Here is a 24364-nt window from a genome sequence, read left to right on the forward strand (position 1 = left end):
CCATGCAGACACATAAATAATGTAAGGTGTTGACTCATCCCAGATTTTTAATGGGACCCTTAATAAGCAAAATATTGTTCATTGGCAGAATCATTTGAGGCAGCAGCCCATATTGGAAGTATTTTACACTATATATTCACTCCTATATCAAGATAAAGTTGTACTACTTCCCATTCCCACTGTGAGGTTAGGATGTACTAATCCGCACAGAATTATTATCACAATTAACACCATAATTTCACATAAAACAAACATTTGCAAGCACACTCATGGTCATTCTGTAGTTTTAAGTACCTGGGGTCAGGGGCATAACTAGGAATTCTGGGCCCCCTGAAAGAATATTACTATGGGCCCCCTTTTTATATATATATATTTTAAAAAATCTTATTACTAAGCTGTGGACCCCCAGAATTGTCACCATCATTCACTGCACTAGTGAGGGCCCTGCCTGGGGGACTGGAGAATTTCTATAACAAATATAATTAATGTAATAAATTTAAAAAATGCTCTGAAATAATTTCACACGTCAGTGGTAGAGGCAATTATTATTGTTACTATTATTATTATTATTATTATCATCATCCACATGCAAAAACTTCATATTAAAAAATCTTTAAAATTTTAAGTCTATTTACAGATGGCTTACTTATCATGGTTTACCAAGTTTCACACCTATCTGAAATTTAGATCCAATTCTAGACCCAAAATTCCACGGGGACAAAAATAAAGAAAACAAAATATTATTTGATTATTAACGGACTCAATAAGTAGAGAAAGGATATGGAACTAAACCAAAAGCATATGACCATTTCTAAGCCTTACGACAATCTAAAAAAAATAGAATTCTGAAATTTTGCAGTAAGAACAGCCCATAAAACGTGTCAGCACCCCCTTACACTATTGAATATATTCTAAAATATAAATTATCATGGCACATGGTGAGCATTTCAATTCTGTTTTATTACAGATGCCAGAATTCTTCAGAAAACAACATGATTAAGAATATAACCAGTAACTGCAATCAGAAGGAACAAGGCATAGGCATGCAGTTTAACACTAGAAGACTAAAAAGCCTACACAAACACAAGAAAGTACTCATTCATAGCTTTCAATGACACTAATCCAACAAGAATCTGAAAAGCTAAAGGAAATACTACACCGCACTATAAAAGCAAGTAATACTCATGGCAGCAATCTATAACTACTGATATATGCTGATTTAAATCATTTCACATTCACGGTATAAGCAGTTTACCAATGTGGGAAAATACTACAGTTCTGCTATAAATGTGAACATCTAGGGTCAAACTGGGCTGCATGTCCGCAGAGTGATATCAAAGCTCTTTTGACATCGCTTTTTGTGTACAGGTTGCATTTAAATCCCTTCTCATTTAACACATCCTCTGCTGCTAAGCTGCTGAACTCAGCTCATCCGCAGATTAGGCAAACCAAACTGAGCCAGAGAAATCTTGCAAAAATAAAAGCCAAAGAAGAACGGTGAGGTGAGGTGAGGTGAGGTGAGGTGCAAGCGACTGCAGAGGAGGTGTTCTGCACACGTGTGGGAAGGCCGCTGGGCTCAGTATCTGCGAAGTTTGTTGCTGGGTCCGTCATAGGCGGCCCCGACTGGGCTGCCTCTCCCAAAACCCCCGGGCCCGCCGCCGCCCACCCCCACAGGAACCGCCCCCACCATGGGCGGCTGTGGCTGCTGCTGTGGCTGCTGCGGCGGCGGCGGCTGCTGCTGCTGCTGCTGTTGTTGCTGCTGCTGCTGTTGCTGCTGCTGCTGTTGGGCCTCCAGTCCGGGTCGGCCGCTCATGGGAGAGCCCAGAGGAGGGGGGCCACCGCTCTGGGGGAATCTATCACTGCGCTACAGGGCCGCATTTTAAATGTTCACAGTCCCAGTCCGTTGATCGATGGTCACAAGATAGTGTTTTTTTTTTGTTTGTTTGTTTGTTTGTTTTTTTATGTATTATTATTTTTTTAAACAGACACAGCACAGGTTGGTCCGAACGATGCAGTCGGGAAGCATCGAGGGCGGAGGAGTCCCGAGGAGAGGCAGGAGCAAACGGTGGAGAAGGAAGAAAGGAGGGGTTTTATTAGAGATCCGACACAGCGCCCGGCCCGCCCCACATTCACTAACGTCTCTCAGGGCCATGAGGGGTACAGGTCACAGAGACAACAGTTAAAACTGTGCTGCAATATAGCAAATATAGGGGGCTCCGGGCTTCACTGTAAGACACATTAGTGAGTGAGGGAGTAGGCATTGCTTCTTTTGCTTTATGAATAGGATGTCACTCTAATCTGATGCAACTGAGAAAGAATTAGATTCATTGTATGCAACACAATTGTACCTTAAGGACAAGACATACCCCTATGCTCCAGTCATACCAAATATTGAGTTTAAGATACAATATTGAAATGTCCTTCACTTATGTGAAAACATTTTTTAAAAATGTGGACCTTGACAACAATTAAATCTTAGTGGACCACAATACTGTAAAAACATCCTATCCGCTCAACTGTTGCTTCTTTAAATATTCTGCGGCACTACGTGTTACACACTTATGAAATGACAAATATGTGCGTGGGCCAGTAAAAGGTGCAATCTTGTGCACTGCTGTATGCACACATCATTAGAGATTAGATGCAGGTTCCATTTAAGCAACAGAATCCCTTGAAAATTGCCTTGAATTTTGTTGTTGTTTTTTATTTTATATTTTCTGTTAAATTAAATAGATCAGTTGAGAAAACCAAAGCCACATATGCACACAGTCTGCATTCATTAACATTTCCTGATTTCAGTTATCGAGGCAGAAATGTAGGGATCAAAGTCAAATTAAATGTTTCTGCTATCTTAGCACTGTAGGGTCCGTCTGAGATGCAGACGGACATTTTGCACACAAGCTGCAGAGCCCAAGTACAAAGGACCACTGTGACATCATCCAGTCCCCTGACAAAGTCTAAAGCTCTGCGTCGGTGCTACTGCTCATGTCTACGGCATTGCTACAGCAACCAAAACACACAACGCTGATGTTGTGATTTTATGAGAGCTTTGATGTAAAGGGGAGATATGTGCTCTGTGCATGTGGGGTGCTCTCTGGTTTCACAGCAGTAAGGAGCAGGGTGGGGGCAGCTGTACTGTTGCTGGCAAGCGGGAGTGGTGCGCACACAGTGGAAGGGGGGCCGGGCTAACTCCAGAGACACAGTCTGAGAGTACAAACTGGGGAGACTAAATGGGGGGGGGGGGGGCAATTACTGCATTTCCCAAAGGCAGAGTGTGTGTGTGTGTGTGTGTGCATACATGCGTGCGTCTGAGCCCGTGTGCGCGTGCATGTAAGTGCGTGTACGCATGTGCGTCTGTGCATGTGTGTCTGTGTGCGTGCACGTACGTGTGTGTGTATATGTGTCTTAGACTGTGTCTATGTGCACATACATGTGTGTGTGAATATGTGTGTGTGTGTTGGGGGGGACTCAAGAACTTAATTTCACACTCATGGGAAAGCATTCTCCCCTTGGAACTGTTGCCACAGTTGCTTTGGCAACAGGGAGGCAGCAGACCCCATAAAGGGACTATGGTATACAGCAGTAGGGCCCTATGGACCACATAAAACCTGGGCCAGGACATTTTAATGTCTTTTTTCAGGGGTTTTTTTTAAATGTATTTTTATATTTTTTTTATCATGGTCATATTTCAGGACCCAAAGTTTCAGTGATTGAAATCTATTATCTTTCCCAATGAGATGCGGATGGCAATTTTTTCTCAAGTGCTCCTTATTCTGGAACTATAAAAAAAATTCAGGAATGTTACTTTCATCAGTTTCTTTAGCAGAATAATACTTTAAAGTAATTATAACCTTCAAAGAGAAATAAGCCATTGGGATTATTTTTAAAAATAAAGTCACTGCAGGACATCTGCAATTTAAGTTTCCTGCATATGAGCTAAGCTTTCATTTCTAAAATATTCTAAGCCTTCTCATTACTGAATGTTAGATAAAATAAATGTAAGGAATTAGCTTCATAAAGCCATAATAATCAGCTGGTCCAGTGGATAGTGGATTTTGAAGGTATCTGGCTGGGGCTTTGGAGAAGATGCTTTTCAGAGAATTACTCTTTCCTTAAGTTTACATCCTTCCATATTTTCACACTTGTATTATCTATAATTAAAAACTAATATCATTATTATACCAATTGCTACTGTTTCCACCACCGCTACCATTAATTTTAGCTGGGGAGTAACCAGTAAAATAGAACTATTTAACCAACAGCATTGCTCATTAAATGGTTTGTGTTGAGCAAAATATTTTAGGAAGTTATTAAAGCTACAAAGCCAGACTTGAACATCTACAATTTTTCCAGTGACATTGACATAATACTGGCTGATTATAATCTACAACTTACTCCAGTGGGCTATAAATAAACTGATTATGGCCACATAAGCTAATTCACAGCCTTTTTGTGTGCAAGAAAAGCAGGCTTTACTAGCCATGCAAAGCTAAAGAGCAATCCTAAACAGATTTAACAGTAATAGCACAACTACATGGCTTGATAGATAAATGTCATAAGATGCAACAGTACTTCACACTATGGAGGTAAACACCACAACAAAGATCAAGATGATGTTGAAGCTTTCCATTTTGTGATTATGATGCAAGTAGCATTTCAAACAGGTTTTCTGCCCATGAATGATAATTTGTTGTGTAAAGGAAAGCATAATAAACTTCAAATCTTAACCAAGGGAATAATTAAATTTAAGGTGAGTCCCTTGGGGTGGCGGTACATTGTTTTCTATATATTTTGTGTCCTTCAAATATTTCAGAACAACATCAGAAACCAAACAGCACCCTTAAAATAAGTTCTGGGTGCACAAAAATACTATTTTTGTCACATCGCACAAAATTCCTCATAAAGAGTAAACCCACCAGATGTGTTACTAATGAATAGTCTAACAGCACTACACTTGCATGAAGGTATATCCCTATTTTAATCAATCACTGTATTACCAGTCACTAAACAAATGCCAGAAACTACTGCATTATTAACCATATTCCCTTTTTTTTTTTTAACTGTATTTTTGAGTCCAGATAAATAATAATTAGACACTGTGCTTTCATGCAAAAAGAAATGAAACGTTTCCAGTGAGAGCATACGTGGAAAGGAGGGATAAAGGTGAAAGGGAGATCAAAGGGCTAGTGGAATACGTTACCATGGCTCCGTTATCCGGCATCATTGGCGTCCCCATGCCAGCCGCTCCCTCGGGCCCCATGGCTCCACCACGGTTGGTCATGCTCATGCCCATCATTTGAGGTTGCCCCTGGTTACCGCCAGCAGTGGCTGGGTTATACGCATCTACGCAAAACAACGTGGTGGTTTGCTTTCTTTACGCAAGGCAAGGCTGCGCCAGCGGCAGCCGAGTCAAACTGCATTGCTGTCAGCAACATCTGAAACAGGCTGTGTGGAGCTCCTGTCCGTCAATTTTTTTGTATTTTGCTTTTTTGATTAAAACAAATTGGACCTGGTTGGATAACATTTGGGACTGCACGATACCCAGCTGCGCAGATGGGAAACTGTCCAAACCCAATTACAGCACGTCTACCCTCCCACATTTGCACTTTTTGCCAAGCATATGCACACCAGAACACCCCAGATGCCCCGCTGGTTAACAGAACACCACACTGCAAATGTATGACCATGTAAGGAGGCCCAGACATCACAAGTCTCTCATTTGATTAGTCCAGGCTAACAAACACAGCTGTGTTTTTGGGTTGTTTCACCAACAGGTTATTTACCATACATACTCATTCTTCACCAATCATTTTCTATTAATTATCAGCTCACACAAACACGCACTAAATAATGTTAAGCATATTCCTAGCTTCCATGACAATTTACATTTTCATACTTTCAAACTTTCCCACGATGCTCGACAAGAATTTTGAACAAATATTGTGGTTTACTCAGGTCAGCTTACATTGTGTAAAAAAAACCCAGATTGCGCCAATTGTACAGTAAAACAGTATAAATCCATGAGTCATGATATGAGGAGCGTGACACAGTGTCAATCTGCCATCACATATCTCAGATGGGATAGTAAAGCTGTCCATCATCCCTCACAGGTGAGTCAGGTGTGTTGTACACTGACATTCAGAATTATTTTGTTAAACGACTTTGCACTGATGACAGAAAGATGAGGAATATGTAAGGGAACATGATCATACCAATACCTCCAGGACTGCAACACTGACATTGCTTTTACAAAAGTGCATGATGTTTTACAATTACAAGCCTTTTTCTCCTTTTTGAGCAAATCAATGGCCGTAGCACTAGAATCAGAATACGTGATCATTCTAATGATGCGATTCACTTGTGTCATATCCTACTTAAGAAACATTATTTTTTTAGTTCTGTGACCCCCCTGAATAATGAAATGTTTCATTTCATATAAATCTCTTCCAAGGACTGTGCTGGAAGTTTTACACATTCAAAGCCATTTCGCATGAATACAATCACATTGACTAACATGGAAACTTATTGCAGTAGCAGACTGAAACGATTTACACTGGGAAAATAACTCTGGCCACCTGAACAGTTGGGACGTAAGAAAGTGACTGCACAATCCTACGAACTGGTTTAGTCACACAACACCTCTGCTCTCTTTCAAATACCGCCACCATTCTTCCATATCTGTCATCAAACACTCCTTTTTGTGCCAGAGAGGAGATTTCTACATTACTGTAGTACTACCATATACTGAAGAGTCTTGAATCTGGGCTATCCCACCAGAATATCACACAGAAGTTACTCAATATGAAGAATTAGTAAGTTTCAACACAGCATGAAAACACAGAATCAGACAATAACAGTGGTATTATGCTGCAATGTAAAAATAAATTCGTACTGTAATATATAAGCAAAGCCTTAGCATATACGCATCCAACATGCACCATACTGTGATGCTTGTGCATTTACTTTTTTAAATAACAATGTGTGTTGTATCATGGGGGGAAATGTTGATACAAATAAGCCGTTAAATACAAAGTTAAGCATAGTATTGTCCCTAAGAAAATGAACTCTCTTCAGCTGTGCTGAGGGAATGCAAGCAGCTGCCATGCATGGTTGAGGCTATTGCTGTAGCAACATATAAAACCAAAATAAATTGTTGAGAGAATTCCAAATATCTTTTACATACAAATTATTTTGATAGGCAAAAAGGTTCCCTACTATTCCCAGTAGAATACAGCAATCACACAGTCCATTCTCTCATATCTCAGACTCGCCATACAACCGGCCTTTCTAATTTCCACAGAAAAAATGCATCTGCTTTCTGTACACACTTTCGGTGTATGTTTTCCATCACTTCAACACATCTCATTTGGATGCAACTGTATTAGCATACAGTACAGTCTCCCAGGAGAAAGGACATGCTTAAGGAACATAAATAAATATGTAGCATTTAAATATCGCACGCCAAACCTTTCAAACAACTCATTTGATATTTGACATTCATGTGAATCTTGTCGTATGAAGCTCACAGAATCCTACACAGTACATGAAAGAGCATGCTTTTTTACACTGAAGACCTGGTTCAAGGTAAACCAAAGGATTAAAGAAATCTCAAATCAGCAAGTATCTGCTGATAAGTATAAAACCATTGCCCTCTAGTACAAGTCAAGATGAAGCAATTCAACATGCAGGCACATATGCTATAACAACATGATTATTGAAATAATGAATGTAACCCATGAGTAGTTTGCAGAACACGGCGACAAACAGACACACAGACAAACACAGAAGGAAGGTGATAAAGAATCTACAGATATCTGTAGTAGACCAAATGTATCTGTAGATACGTCAGCTTCCCCACATCAGGCCTACATACTGTTGGTTATATTAGAGGAGGTTGTCGCACAGTACGGAGTCCAGCACACACCTGTCAGTAACGTGCAGTCCCAAACACATGTCAACAGACGCCCCAGGAGCCCCACACAGCCGAGAGACAGTCCACGACGTCAGCATGACCCTACCTCCCATATTTATCGCTCCACGTGGACCAATATCACCCATTCTCATATCCTGCTCTCTCTGGAAGTAAAAAGAATTTTGGACGGGTCAACTAAATAGGTATACTTGGAGAATAATGATAACAAGGATTGACCACAGTATATTGTAGGCACTCTGGATCTAAGGACACCCTTAGCATCAATGATAAAAAGGGGGAAAAACACACACGCACACACACAGGTGTGTATACAGATACACACACACACACACACACACACACACACACACAGTAAATCTGTAACATTGTGAGGTTATCCCCCTCCCCCCCAATCTTTCTGCCCCAATTTAGAAATGCCAAAAGTGCCTCCCAGGTTGCCACTTCCATTGGCTATGGTCCACATAACAAGCGCTGCGGTACAGGCTTGTGCTGCTCTGATTCTCTATATGGGCTACACAGTACCGTAGGAGATTTAGCACCGTTCAGAGAAGACATGCTCTATCTGATGAGTGCCAATAGCCTGTGGGTACTGGCACACCACTGGGAGGAAATTCATGGAGTGGTAACCCCAGGCAGTGTGACTAACCCACCCAAAAGCCGACTGTGCCCCACCACTGCAGACTCAAATCACAGTCGACGCAGCCCAAACCTAAAACTGCAAGATTTAGGCCACTGGACTCAGACTTGGTTCATGGTGATCACACCTTCACTGACTGAGCCAATCGGGACCCCCGGTATTGAGCTGTGAAATTAACCAACCAAAAAGGAGGCATCTGAGTGGCTCAGTCAGTGAAGGTGCCTTCCACGAACAAATCAGCCAACACAGCCCAGACTCAAACCTACAATGTCTAGATCAGGGGTGTCCGATCTTATTCGAAAAAGACCGGTGCAGGTCCAGGTGCAGTTTTTTCATTATAGTCCAGCACTTCGGCACCAGATTCAACTAATTAACTACTCATTGTCTTCAACTAAAACCTTAAGTAGAATCAGGTGTGTCAGAGCAGGGCTAAACCAAAAACCCGTACCCACATTGGTCCCTTTCTGATAAGACTGGACACCACTGGGCTAGGCTAAAGGGCTCAGCCTTGACTCATTTTGACCAAGCATACTAACTTACATACTTATTGCCTTGTATGTATAACTAGCATTATTGATCTGAGGTTTTTTTAAATGGCTTCCTCTTAACAAAAACTAAGACAAAATAAAACAGAAAGAAGGAAAACACATGCAACACCCAGAGATGCTCCTTACACACAAAAACTCACATTCACGGTATGCATAACTAGAACACGTATATGTTAACTTAAATACGGAATGATGTTCCTTGTTTTCCCATCTAGCTTGTCAACCTGCTCAGTAAAAAAAAAGCACTACCACGAGCAATTTATATTCACACAGTGAGCATGTAGCAGCCCCACAAATGCTGCAGTCTAATATTATGTGAACATGCCTGGATAAAGACTCAGAATGTGTTGATCTGAAAAGACCAGGGGAAGGATACGGTAAGTACAGCCACAGACAGACACCGTTCAAGATACACATTCCTAATCACTGCTGCCACACTTCAGTCTTTTTCATTTAATTGAACCAATTTAGGTTGTAGACTTGCAGAGAGGAATAGGATTCATTCTTTAGATCTTCATTAATTCTTACCTAAGCCTCAGAGATGGTCATTCAGAGTACATGCGTAGCTGATTCAGTACTCCTCTTAGTACAGATACTTTTAATTTCCTTACTTTACCAATTTTGCTCTTATTGTTCTTTGAACACACACTGCTTTGTCCTTGAAGTTCGTTTTTAACAAAGTATTTTTACAGATGGCCTGGGCATTTTCGTTTTATGGCTGAAAACAAACCAACAGTTAACTCCTTGGAATTATGCATTATACATGCAATTAATTAGTTATCAGTATGCAGAGATAGTAGATTTGATGACCACTCTGACGCCTAAATGATAGAAATAGTTCTGATAAAGCTCTGATAAAGTCTGTTGGACTGCATCTAGCATCTACATTTGGTGTAAAAAAGGAAAAATAAGCCTTAAAGAATTAATACATTAATAAAATATACATTTAATTACAAATAAATACAACCATCTTATATTGTAATAAAGAACACAACAATAAAAGATGATGTATGGTGGCAGGCCTGTTTAGGAAAATGCATATAGCATTTGTACCATCAGTAAAGTAGGGTCTTTGCAGGAATCATGAGGTTTAGTTCAGTGACCATAAAAAATGCATTTTTTTTTTTAATTTATGAAATAGTACTCTATTTCATTAAATAAAGTATAAGGCCATTCTATGCCCTTTAAAAGATCACAGGACAGAGCCATTACCTTTCATGTTTATAATGGTCTATTAATCCACACACTCGTGTTCTACCTATGAGGTTACAATTCCTTCAGACACTTATACTATAATGTGAATATTCAACATTTTATAAAACAATATGGCAATCCTACAGGAAAACATGTAGTTATAAGGTAAAAAGCAATATCAATGATGTACAGCAGTTCATTTTACAACAAGTACAAGTCAATGTTACTGTACTCCTGTTTAAAACACAAAAATAAAGTGTTAAAACAACTTACCTTTAATGTATTTCACAAACTTCTCTCGAGTAATTCAAAAGTATGCCTGTATGTGTATATATCTGTACACATACAAACACACAGTCATGCACGCACGCATCCAAGCACGCACACACACACACAGTCACTAGTTTTCTCACACACACTTCCTCTACCTCATTCACACATACAAATATAGACAACACAGATTATGAAGGATCATATAAAAAAATGTTTAAAAAAAAAAAAATTCAATGCCTGTGATACATCAGCCAGGTGGAATGCAGTAGTCTGATATGGAACTGTACTTTAGGTGAATTCTGCTTAAGTTTGGGAAATGATCAAAAATCAGCTTATATGCAGCTCCTCGGCTGCCCAAGTAAAAAAATAAAATCAGAATGGATTATGCAGAACAAAAATAAAAGCATGTGCATTCTGCCAATGGTGACATTAGCACTGTTCTACACACAGATTTAAGGAATTTGTGTGAATGAATGGTGTAGCAAATGAATGGCTCATACAGTTCAAAAGAGCTGGGGTAATAATCACTGGCAAACAAAACAGAATCAGAAACTGGCAATGGGCAAAATGGTAGAGAAGAGAACAGAGAAACAGAATCAGAGCAGCAGGTTCCATTCCCAGGAGGGATACTGCAATTACTAAAGCACTTGAAGATTACTGTTCATTTGTTTCAAAATGACAAGATGCAGATGTCACCTAAATAGCTAAATGGACTTTATAGGGTAGTAGAGCAACTATATTTCTGAGGAATTAAACTGGAAATAATAATAACAATAATGTTGTGGCTGCAAATATGAAAGGCAACAATGACCTTGAAATAATTTCTGTACTGTAGCTAGAGTAAAATCGCCAAGAAATTAAACAGCATTTTTTTTTTTTTTTTTTAATGTTGTTGCCTGAGAAAAATTGTTGGAATATAACAAAAAGGTATATGGAAGTTAGCCAAAACACAATCTTAACACAAGTATATCAACAAGTGCTGTAAGGCAAATGCCATAAAAAAGTTTATCCATGCCCCCAGCTGATATTATCACTCAATAAATGTTAAAATGTGAACATTGTTCAGCAGGGGGGAAAGGACAAACTAAGCTATCCAAGTGCATTTATAAATGAAACACTTGCACCATTAATTCTGAATTTTAATGGAAGCGCATATGAAGCATAAAATTCAACTTTTCAAAAAGCATTCCCATACACTTCATTAGCCGAATGAATACAAATTGGTGATGGGATGACCATGATATATGTGTAAGTTACTAGTTCTGAAGGTGCAATTTATCAAAAACCTATTAAGCGATTTTCACCCACCTTCTGTTTAACAACAGAACTTTAAAGGTAATAAAACAAAAAATAGTGAAACACTGGGCTTTAACGAATGACTATGGCAAAACTAAGATCATCTGCCATGCAATGTTTTGGTTAGCTTGCACAGGTAGAAACTAAATCAACAAAATTGATTTACCCCCCTTTCACATGGAATGACTTAATGATATACAGTTATGCTGTTAACAAATATTTGCCCCTTTCCTGATTTCCTCTAATATTACATATTTGGCACACTGAATGGTTTTAGATTTGTAGACAAAATGTAATATTAAACAAAGAAAAATAGTGTAAACAGAAAACACATTTTTTCATTTATTTAACAAAATGCCAATATCACCCATGTGAAAAAATAATTGCCCCCTAAGTTACTCAACCAATTAACCACACTTAATTGATAATTACATTCAGCTGATTGAACACAGCCAGGTTTGACTGCAGCCAGCCCTGTTGAATCTAAACCTCACACATACTGATGAATGAAATAAATGTATTTCGCGTTTACATCGTTCTGCTTTGTTTAATATTACATTTTGTTGCAAGCCATAGATCTGAAATCATTCAGTGTGACAAATATGTAATATTAGAGGAAATCAGGAAAGGGGCAAATAATTTTTCACGCCACTGTAGACGGAATTAACCCTTTTGTTGGGAAAGAAGTGAAAAACTGAAAGTATCGGGGGGTTGTGAATCAGAGATCAAACACAAGCTGAGGGAATAATCCAATTAAGACAAAGAATACATGACACATATAAGCATGCATAATCACGGCAAAATCAGAAATGAGGTCAATTCTCAAATATACCCCTGCTAAAGGCTCAAAAATAATAAATAATAATAAAAATTTAAGCATTCTTACATATATTTTTGTACTTCACGTTACAAATTTTGAACATGAAGACAAATCCCCCCTCCCTAGAGTCTGACTAAACTGTACACACCTTTAAAAAGGGCCCAAATTCCCAATGTTGCACTTAGCCCACATTCTTCACCAAAGCCTCTACCTGGAGGCTGAAAATGCCCTGAAACAACCAGTGGGCAAGTGTCGCGTAATTAAGAATGCTTTGTCTTACAGAAAAGAGGAATGCACTTCCAGAAAGACTGTAGCATTTTGAGTGCATTTGCAGGGTGAATATGGCATTTCTGTTCTTAAAACTGGTAGCTCATTGTAAATATAGAAAACATCAAGACATGGAAGCACTGGTTTGTACACTGTTTTAACCATGAAAGCTGATTTACTTAAAACCGTTTCCATATTTACAATAATTTCACATTATTTGACAGTGATAGAACGTGTTTTCCTTCACCACAAATGTTTCTCTTCATTTTTCACAGTACTAATCATTTCATATTGCAGAGTATTTGGCTTTAAATTACATATACTTACCACAAGAATATTTAACAACTTACGGGTCAAAACGCAGACTTGCCAATGCGATCATCTTTCCTTTAAAGAAATTAATGTGAACTCTGAAGTATGCATCTCATGTAAATCATGCCTAAACACAAAAATCACAATGCAAGTCTACTGTCTGCCATCATTATATTATACTATCACAACACTAAAATATGATTTTTATATTAATTTGTCATTTTTCTTTCTGTAAAAACTTCCAAACTTTCCTAATTAAATATGCATGCGCTTGCAGAGGTCACTTCAGAGACCAACTATGAGGTTATTTATACGGTAGGTATCAAACTGATTTGTGTCACAGAATTTCCACAGATACTCAGCAATTCAGCAAACTGAAGGACCCATATAAAAGATCTGGGCCATACAACGTACAGTAACATACGTGTATAACACAGCCCCGGCTAGCAGGAAGAATTGAGAATTGTAAATAACACAAGACTGTTTTCTGAACTATAACCAGGTGGTAAATAGTACAAGGAAGGGTTACACTAATTTCAGTAAACTAGCAACATATATCACTGATGTATTGCTTGGCTGCCATGAAATTACTTAAATAAAACTAGGGTCAATAATTTGCATAAAGCATTTATTTCTACATTGTGTTTTTAATTTTAGGTTGAACTGTCGTTACAATGTTAAAAAACACCCAGCACACCAAGACTGCTGGGAGACAGCAGATTTCTCCAGGGTTATATTAAAGCAGCTTTGCATAAAAAAGCAAAAGAGGAAGGCTGTAGTATATTTTGTGTGAAGCTGCTCTTTGTGGATTAATCTTATTTTATTAGCTGTCCATTTCACTAACATGGCACCATCGGAGCTGCACTCCCACTTTCTACATTTTAATATATTATTTCTAGAATGCACACTTTTTTGGGATCCTAGGATTGCAAAATTTCTGAAATAATGATTACATTGAGAAAAAAATTAATTAATTTCAATTACCCTAATTATTCAATTAACCTATCTATCTATTAATTATTGGAACTTACTTAAGAGACCTTCAATCAATCAAGTACCTTATATAGCCACATGTGCTCCAAGAAGCTCACGGTCTGTTTTGTGACTAAACGATTTTTTGTGGCTAAATGACTAAATGATTTAATCGATGAACATGCTCAGATATACGAGCCATTGTTGGTGGATATACATTTCTTCTTTCCGCGTGGCTCCTTCCAGGAGTGTCTTTTACAGTCTGAATTTACAGGTTACCTGGCAGGTAACATTAGCTGCTTTATCAGGGCAGGTGTACCATCGATCCCGGAGATCCAGCGCCAGTGCACGGAAGAGCAAGAATTACGGGTCCCCCACAGGCCTCTTGGGAACATGATGATAACGTGGGAAATGTAGGCCAATCTAGCTGGCAGACCCAAGTTCAACAAACCATACTAAAAAGAGCATGGTTGGAACCTAGGCAATGGTAAATGGGGAATTTTCACCCCGCAATAGATCAATAATCTACATATTGGATGTTACTGAATATTTACCACTACAGCTACAGTATGTTCTGGAATTATGACAGCTTTCTACAATATTTCAGCTGGTCTTCTGCCGCTTGTCTTTAAACACATAATGAAAAGGGGAAGAAAAGGTAGTCAGGTTATTGTGGAAAAACCATCGCAGACATATTACACATACAAGCATACAATAGCAGCATGTCTGAAGTCTTAGTCCATCAAATGCGGACAGTAAAAATGTGAAGCTACTCAACCAGAACAAAGGAAGCAAAAGGGCTGTAAGCCTGATTACCTAAAGCCCAGTTCAGACCAAAGATACGTGATGAGACGAGCTGCAGTTGGAGATGCTTTGCAATGTTCTAAAACTTGCCATCTGCAAGTAAACAAGTTATATCACCTGCAACAGCAGGCACTGGCATGAGATGTTCTGAGACGGGTAGTTCACGCTGCTGCAACTCCTAAAATTCTATTCTAAAACCATTCTAAAATGGTTTCGGCACGTCACGAATCGGTCTAAACTGGGCTTCAAATGAAATCCTGCCCCAAACACAAACCCAGCGATAGAAATGAAGAAATACACAAAGATGGAAATATGATAGAAATCTATTCTGAGTATTTTCCACTACAGTCACGGATCCTGACAGCACAACAGACTAAAGCTGAACCTTCACTCTGAGGCCAGGGACTAGTAAGGGACAGTGCGGAGTGATGTCATCATTCGTTGTTATGGAGACATGTTGGGAATTTGTACACACTTAAAGTAGTTCCACACAGTTTTGGAGAAACAACTTTTTTTCCCCTCCGATGGCTTGGCCACTGCATAGTACAGGTATTTAGGAATAGAAATTTTATTATCGACAAGGTAGCATCATACTGACATCCTACAATTAAAAGATCCATTTGGACATGTTACAGGCATGTAAGGCAAATATCGCACACCCCAACCAGACCATAATTGAAATTCCCCAGTAGACATGTTGTAGTATCTGTTGTCACAAATGCTAGGAATCATTTATCATGTATATTTTGAAATTACTGGATTCCTTGAATACTTAAATATATCGTTTTACATCATTGTAAACAATTAGGTGGAAATTACAGCAGGACCACTCGAAACACACCTACTGCTTCATACATAAATAACACAAGACCGTTTTCTCAGATGTACTGTAGCTACTGCCACTGGACACCAGGTATGGGACTGTTTCCAATTTTTAAAGCAAGTTACTATTCTTGCAGTAGAGAATCATTACTGACCTAAGTATAGGAGTAAAAAAAATGTGTGTGCCAGAGACTTCCATCGGTTCAGGCTTTGCAAAATCTTAAAGATTAGCATCATGGTTCATTTTTTCAATACATTACAGACCCTTGTGCCCCACTGAGGGTACTAAATTGCAAAACGCACCCGCAAAAAACAGACACCCTTTTCACCCAAACATTACAGTGCTACTATTGCACCTCAGCATATAGCACCCATACATATATGTGCCATTGCAGAGCTCTTTGCTGTGTGAACCTACCCATTATGAAAGAGTTTTCAATACCTAACCCTGGAAACCTTCCCCCAATAACCTGCAGAATTTCGATAACAACTGTGAAGTTCGGTCACAGTTCACTATGATGTTAAAATCAGAATTGTGAACAGAAAATAAGATCTAATGAACATACACTCATACCATAAGAAGAGTTGTGTAGCCGTAGTTGACAGCTCTGAGTAAAAAATAAATAAATAAAACTACTTATGCTCTAAAAATAAAAACATTACAACCTGTGTTGAAATGTTAGAAGAAATGAATGCATGTGCACCCATTTCAGTGAGACTGAAAACTACTGTCAAAGACAAGCAACAGGTAGAAATACACACTGGTCAGATTGTGAGTTGACTGAGGAACGGTTCTCGTGATAAGTCACAGCATCAGTTAGGGAACACTGAAAGGGGAGCAGCAGTCGGCTAGTGAGCAGGGTGCCTCCGACCTCCCAGCTTAACAGTAACGCAACATAAGCACCTGCTGTTCATTGATTTAGGGCAGCAGTTAGCGGACATATTAGCCATCTCCAAAGGCTGCTTTCTGATGGAAACCCAGTCATAGGAATCATCATGGAACATTATCAACCAGGGAGACTTTTAAGGGAGACTCCTTTTGTGTCTATAACTTTGATGCTGCCATTTGCAAGCTGTCAAAAGTATGACGTGCGAAGCATGAATCTTCTGGTTTGTTTGCATAACTCAAGAATGATAGAACCTAAATCAGTTAACGGGTGGGGATTAATTGAACAGTCTGACATTGTTTGACATCACATTACTATTTGGGAAAATATATAGCACCTTTTTTAGAATATTCTATCACCAACTATTACTGTCCTATTTTTAAATAATCCATAATGATCCACCATCTTCAGAGGAATTTACATCAGGGTACAAAAACGGAATTAAAGGAGTTACATTCAGTAAAGCAGAACACAGAGAGCAGCCTTCAGAAGAACTGAATGCACACAGAATAGACAACATTTGCTGCTCAGATCAGAGTCGTTTAAAGATGCAGAGGATATTTTAAGGAGCCAGAATAACCAAATGCCTGCCCACATTCCACACAATAACTGCAAGCACTACAGAGCCTTTCTTCTGAACCAATATGAAGAACAGTTTTTGCAATTAGCATGGTAAAATGTTATAACAGGACAAAGGATCTCAGTGCATGCTGTAAACAAGACGGTGTTTTGCAGTGACATTTTGTAGGGCCAGGATCAGTTTTGTATACATGCCATGTTCAGTACGTTACAGGCCGCTGCGAGACGATAAATGCTCTAGCCAAGCTCGGCTAACGCAGAGAAGGGGAAGTCACTGCAGCCTTGCTAGCATTTCTGCCAAACTAAAGCACAAAAAATAAAAGAGATGTCGCTCCACGAGAACAAAAACGGGTTCCCGAATTCCTATTAGAATGAGCTACAGACAGAGTGGCTTCACCCACAGATTCTGCTAACTTGGTTCAGTTTCTCTTTGACAAACTTGCCACTCTGAAGAATAGAAAAAACGCACTTTTGGCAGTTGTTCTTTGTCGTATCTTGGCATATCATGCCTGTGCCGTTTCGGTAAACCCATAATTCTGCATTTTGAAAACCCCTTTATACCGTTTGTATTTAACAAAAACAACAAAAATGCACAAATGGTACGCAAAATATATGCACGTGAATAGTAAAAATAAAAAAGCGTCATTCAGAAACGGACCCCGCCCCTAAGGACTCGTGACAGAAACAGACAGGCGTTCGTGCCGTTGTAAGTGTGAGCTCTAATGGTTGTGAATGCACAGGTGATCCCTCAGTGAGGTGGGAACGGTAAGGAGAGTTTGCGCTGTACTCACGCTGTCCATGTAGTTAGGCTTGTACCCGTCCGGTTGCCGTCTCATCTCCTCCTGCTCCCGATGGCGCATCATTTCCTCCTCCCGCCTCCTCCTCTCCTCCTCGTGCCTGTGGGGAGGCCAGCCGCATGGCAATGGTCAGGACACTAACATACTCACAGTTTGAGGGAATTTGAGCATTCAATAATTCCGCCATTCTGAACAATTAAGGCTTGAAATGCAACGGCTTCACTTTTACATGCACAATGCACATGCGCAATGCACTTTTTTAGCTGCACTGTCCCCCAGCCCACCTAACATTCCCACTGAACTGGTTAGATGTATCCTTTGTGTACCTCATTTCTATGTGCTTCCGCTTCTGAAGCTCCTGGTTCCTCAGCTCTTCCAAACGTCTCAGCTCCTCCTGACGCCTCATTAGATCTATGGCAAAGACCAAAGAAACACATCGTCACAAGAGAAAATAAAACAATTCCGCTCATTCCACAATATGAGTCCAAAAACAGGGAATCAGTTGCAGCTGAGAAAAGGCATATGTGAAGTTAGCGTAGCCTCATGGTGCTGTTTATGAATCAGGTGACGCTCTATAGTGCTGTTTATGAATTAGGTTAAGCTTAATGGTGCTGTATATGAATCAGTGAAGCTCTATGGTGCTGTTCATGACTCAGGTGAAGCTCTATGGTGCTGTATATGAATCAGGCGAAGCTCTATAGTGCTGTATAGGAATCAGGTGTAGAACATGCTGTATATACCTTGTCTCATCATCATGAGCTGATGCTCGTGTCGTGCGGCCTCCATCTCGGCCTCCAGTTTCTGCTTGGCCTCGCGGATATTCCGGTCCACCTGATCACGCTGCTGCTTCTCCATCTCATCCAGGGCCTTCCAGCGAGAGGAGTACTCAAACTCAAAGGTGCCCGGCTGGGCAAAGCGTGGGGGCTGCTCCCTCTCCCTGAAAAGCACACATTACTGCCGTCACAAGCAGACTCACATGCCACCTTTTTAATCCCACTATTCCGCAGAAGGGATGGTGTGATTATGAGCACAGAACAAGGAGTAACCAGAGAATCAGTAAGTAGAGAATTAGAACGAATAAACGGAACACTGAGTAACAGCAGAGAATCAGATCACACACACGGAACACTGAGTAACAGTAGAGGATCAGAGCAACCAAATGGAATACAGAGTAACAGTAGAGGATCAGAGCACACAAACATGAGGACAGGACACATCAGGACAGTGATTTGGCAAAAATTAAGTTGTGTGTGAATAGAGACAGAAAATAAAGCATGCAGACAATTTCTTACAACTGCATTACACACGCTCAAATATTACTCGTGTTCACACTACTCCAGATGCAAGATCATAGTATTAAAACAGCAACCTGAAATGAATTCCACATATCAAAAATAAACAAAATATATTTAATAAAGCACAATCAGACATTACTGTGATTTATGTTCATGTCAGCCCAATTATTGTAATTTCCCAAATAAGTAATAGGCTTACTTGTGATATTGTGCAGATTTCTGCAGCAACTTTTCGGGTAGGCCGTCTTCATCATCAAACTGCTCTGTTGGCTCAACAATAGCAGGACGGGGTGACCTGAAAGGGAACAGTCACAGTTCTCAGTCTGAACCTTCGCTACATACCCTATGTGCACATTCTATTTCATATTAAACCTAAATGACCCTTCCATCTAGGACCACAATCTATCTAGTCCGCAAACCAGAATGGTCAATTCATGCTAGATATTACAGCAAGACTATCTCCAAATCGGAAACCTTCAGGAATGGAGGTCCTGTAAAATAAGTAGCCTGCTGAATTCAGACAGAAAGTTGCCATCAAGCTGACAAGCTACATGTACAGACTTTTCAAACCCCAACTTCATCATTTCAATTGATGCTCTTACTTTAGCTGCCTGTCCCCGAGACAGTCTACTCCAAAGAACATAAGCAGGGGCACATTAAAATACCACATGCCTGCTTATTAAGGTTCTGTTCCTTTCAACACTGCCCAGCTCACATTAAGTATTCATGCTAAAGTTTCTTCACAAAATTATATTTCACTGTAAGTTTATTGGAGAGGGCTTTCCATCTCTATAATAATCATATTATACAAATTATATTATGAAAAACTGAGGGGAAAATTATATAAATTTTGTACCATTTTTAAGCAGCAGGTTCTTTTCATCACTAAGCCAGCCAAATCATTAAATGCAAATTCAGTGTCATTTAAAATCTTTATTTGTGCCTTTATGTGCGTTTGCTTAATTCAATCCCCCCCATTCAATGGAAGATGTTTCTTCAGCCTCCAGCACTTACGCCTAGCAATGAGGGGATTTGTTCCGGCAAAATGAAATAAAATGGCAGGAGCTGTACCCCGGCCTAGCTCTTCAGCACACAGTGTGAAGGAATAGACACTTGTAGCGCAGCTGGCTTAGCAGGAGACTTCCATCATGCCAATTTGATTAGCACGTCTTCGCTATTTAATTAAACATCTAGCTAGCAAAGAGATTAATTTAGTCTGAAATGCATTAATGTAAAGTATTTACACACACGTACATTTCCTCCCCCATTATAACGGGTAATTCACCCGGCAAGCAAGCTGGCCAATGAGTGGCTAACAGCGGAACCCTTTCTGATTCTTCAGAAAATGATAAATGATTTCAAATGCTTCTCCATCTTCCACGCAACCAGGTCCAAAGCATCATCCAGTTCTCTACCTCAATAGCAGGAAAAGCACAGAAACTATGTAGCGGTAAGAGAGACCATAAGTCACACCCTCCTGGTATATTCAAATATCCAAAAATAATCCCCAGTAAATTCAACATAGCCAACAAATAGGATGATACAGGAAGTCATCAATGGAAACAGACGAAGTGTGCTACCTAATGATAGAACTGAGGCTAAATTAACTACATTTTAATAATATTTTATTTTTTATTAGTGATGGGTTCTCTTTAATTGTTCTGGGGGGGAAAAACGTTCCAGCGGCAGGCAAAATGAGGCCACAGCACTAGCAGGGGCCACAGCATTAGACGGGGGCCACAGCATTAGACAGGGGCTGCCACGCTAGACAGTGGGGATTTTTTTGCCGCTTACGTTGTCAGCAGAAGGGCCCCATCCCCACAGCGCTCCAAGGCCTTGCGGGCAGCAGGTTTCGAAGCAAACTCCACGAATCCTTTGCCAGTCGGTCTGCCACGGTCATCAACCACGACAATGGCCCTTTCCACGGGTCCAAACTGGGAGAAAGCCTGCTCCAGAAGCTCGTTGGACACCGTCTGGGAAAGATTGCGCACCGTCAGCGCTGAACCGTGGGTGGCGAAGCGGATCCGGATTGGACGGTTCCTCATGACGGTTCCGTCCAGCTCAGCTTTCGCGATCTCCGCCAGCATCCTGGTTTCCTGCACACAGCCAAATGTAAAATTACTCATTCAAGAATGGACTATGGAGTCCCTAAAACGGTATTCTACACAATCACAATGCATTCACATTACAGTAATGTCATCAAGGAGGTTCATTTTTTGGAACAGTGATGATCAATGACGTACCACAACCCCCTAACTGACAGACTCATCTCAACTTTCAATGTTATTCAGTATCACAAGTTAAGATACTGCACAAATCTGAGCTGAGCCCCATAAATCACAATAATAATGTCAGCAAAATAATTTTACAAATATAGTCATCCAATAGGATTCACTTCATTCACATGTCCACATAGCCTGCAAATACCAAATTTGAGAACTGCACAATCCTGAATGTGCTGGATAAACTAGCTTGCTGTTTGATTGCGAGCTGCATAAATCTAAATGTACTGCTGTCACCCAAACTGTAAATAAACTTTTAACATGATCAACATTTCCTTCCTCAGACTATGAACACAGCAAGCTACATTCCCACACAATTAACACAGCAAGCTATCTTCGCAGACTACAAACACAGCAAGCTATGTTCCCAGACAACAAACACAGCAAGCTATGTTCTCAAACTACAAAAACAGCAACATACACTACATTACCAAATGTATGTGTACACCCCTTCTAATTAGTGGTTTTGGCTATTTCAGCCACGTCCATTGCTAACGGGTGCATAAAAAGCATACAGCTATGTAATCTCCATTGACAAACACTGGCAGTAGAACAGACCGTACTGAAGAGCTCAGTGACTTTCAACGGGGCACTGTCATAGGATTCCACCTTTCCACCAAGTCAGTTTGTCTAATTTTTGCCCTGCTAGAGCTGCTCCAGTCACCTGTAAGTGCTGTTATTGTGAAGTGGAAAAGCAAAGGAGCAACAACAGCACAGCCACGAAGCAGCAGGCGACACAAGCTCACAGAACGGGACCGTTGAGTGCTGAAGCGTGTAGCACATAAAATCATCTGTCCTCGGTTGCAACACTCACTACAGCATACCAAACTACCAATGGAAACAACATCAGCACAAGAACTGTTTGTCAAGAGCTTTTTGAAATGGGTTTCCATGGCTGAGAAGCTACACATAAGCCAAAGATCACCATCCGCAATGCCAAGAGTTGGCTGGAGTGGTGTAAAGCACACCACGATTGGACAATGGAGCAGTGGAAATGCGTAGTCTGGGGCTGTTTTTCCTGGTTTGGGCTAGGCCCCTTAGTTCCACTGAAGGAAAACCTTAATGACACAGCATACAATGACATTCTAGAGAATTGTGCGCTTCCAACTTTGTGGCAGCAGTATGGGGAAGCCCTTTCCAGTTTCAGAATGACAATGCCCCCATGCACATAAAAAAATGGTTTGCGGAGTTTGGTGGGGAAGAACCTGACTGGCCTGTTCAGAGCCCTGACCTCTACCCCATCAAACACCTTTGGGCTGAATTGGAATACCGACTGCAAACCAGGCCTAATGCCCAAACTCACTAATGCTCTTGTTGCTGAATGGAAGCGAATCCTGCAGCTATGCTCCAAAATCTACCAGAAAGCCTTCCCAGAAGAGTGGAGGCTGTTACAGCAGCAAAGGGGGGTCCAACTCCATATTAATGCCCATGGTTTTGGAATTAGATGTTCAACAAGTACATATGGGTGTGATGTTCAGGTGTCCACATACATTTGTAAAGGTAGTGTATGTTCTCAGACTACAAACAACCAAGCTAGGATATGAACAACGCATTTTGCTCTCCGTGTGACGCCTACATGACGCCTACACATACTAAGTTTTTAGATCTCATATCTAATCCCTAATATCACTGTGAGCAAAAAGAGCAGGTGACTGCACTGACTTAGCTACCGGTGCTTAAAGTGGCAGGCCACTTTGTTAAATAGACGATATGCCAAAAGTTCAATCTTGCACCACATTCATCTGAGCAACATTATTTGCCTTACATTTTGCAAGTGAAATTTTTTTTATTTTACTCCCAGACTGCAAACAGAGCAAGCTATGTTCCCAGACTACAAACAGAGAAAGCTATGTTATGAACACAGCAAGCAATGTTCCCACACTACAAAGCAAGCTATGTTTCCACACCACAAACGCAGCAAGCTATGTTCCCACTAGGCATGCAAATTTTGTGCAATTCCTTTAATAGATTGTCAGCACCCATTTATGCCATTTATGGATTAATAATGATCAACTAATGAGCTTAAAATTTACTATATGGCCTATAAAAAGAATGACTTAAGATAGGCCTACCAATTATTAAGTTGTATGTATCAGAGAGGTTTTATTAAGACATGCTCAAACAATCATCAAAACTGAATTTGCATTGTGTATTAAAGCTATAACAGCAAGAAACAATACTAACTCAGATTGACATACGGAGAAATCTGCACAGGAGGGAAGGAAACGCTGACATTTTTATTACAGGCTGGCTGAACTGCCACTGTGACAGTGACAAAGAAATTTATTTTGAATCCAGATGCCATTCCTACTACACATCCCAGGACCACAGCAGCAAGCTTTGCCAATTTGCATATTCATAGCTTCTGGCATTCGCAATGAAGGCAAAGGTGTAGATACGCTACTAAGCCCTTTTCAACAGTTCATTGAACATTTTTGCTGGAAAAAACCATATTAAACAAATTATTATTGAATATAAAATATTTTTTAATGCATCTGAAGGAGTACTTTAATAACGCGTAACCAGCAGAAACCTGGTGAGTAGATTTGGGTTGCAAACACAGTAGTAATCCAAGCACTTCTGCTAGATTTAAACTATTGTGATCTACTACTGCAGACTCCCAGTCATAGTGGACTAATGACATCT

The 24364-nt window shown here is 40.1% G+C and overlaps 1 protein-coding gene across 6 annotated transcripts in view; it reads right to left on the minus strand.

Annotated features, from left to right (window-relative positions):
• LOC135241397 (paraspeckle component 1-like) overlaps positions 1-24364 on the minus strand; it is a 51486-nt gene that overhangs the window by 24675 nt on the left and 2447 nt on the right. For 3 of the 6 annotated variants that reach the window (XR_010325987.1, XM_064311736.1, XM_064311738.1), the window contains exons 2-6: positions 21231-21532; positions 19636-19731; positions 18882-19078; positions 18468-18552; positions 18136-18241 (exon numbers count right to left, since the gene is read on the minus strand). Coding sequence is in view for 4 of the 6 variants with exons in the window: in XM_064311736.1 (XP_064167806.1) it covers positions 18136-18241; positions 18468-18552; positions 18882-19078; positions 19636-19731; positions 21231-21532 (786 nt within the window). In the remaining 2 variants the exon portion in view is untranslated. Of the gene's footprint in view, positions 1-939; positions 1865-5200; positions 5344-8018; positions 8077-18135; positions 18242-18467; positions 18553-18881; positions 19079-19635; positions 19732-21230; positions 21533-24364 lie in introns of those variants that run through there. The other 3 variants (XM_064311735.1, XR_010325988.1, XM_064311737.1) reach the window with 3 other exon arrangements.

This window comes from Anguilla rostrata, chromosome 15 (genome assembly GCF_018555375.3).
Source record: "Anguilla rostrata isolate EN2019 chromosome 15, ASM1855537v3, whole genome shotgun sequence".
Lineage (NCBI taxonomy): Eukaryota > Metazoa > Chordata > Actinopteri > Anguilliformes > Anguillidae > Anguilla > Anguilla rostrata.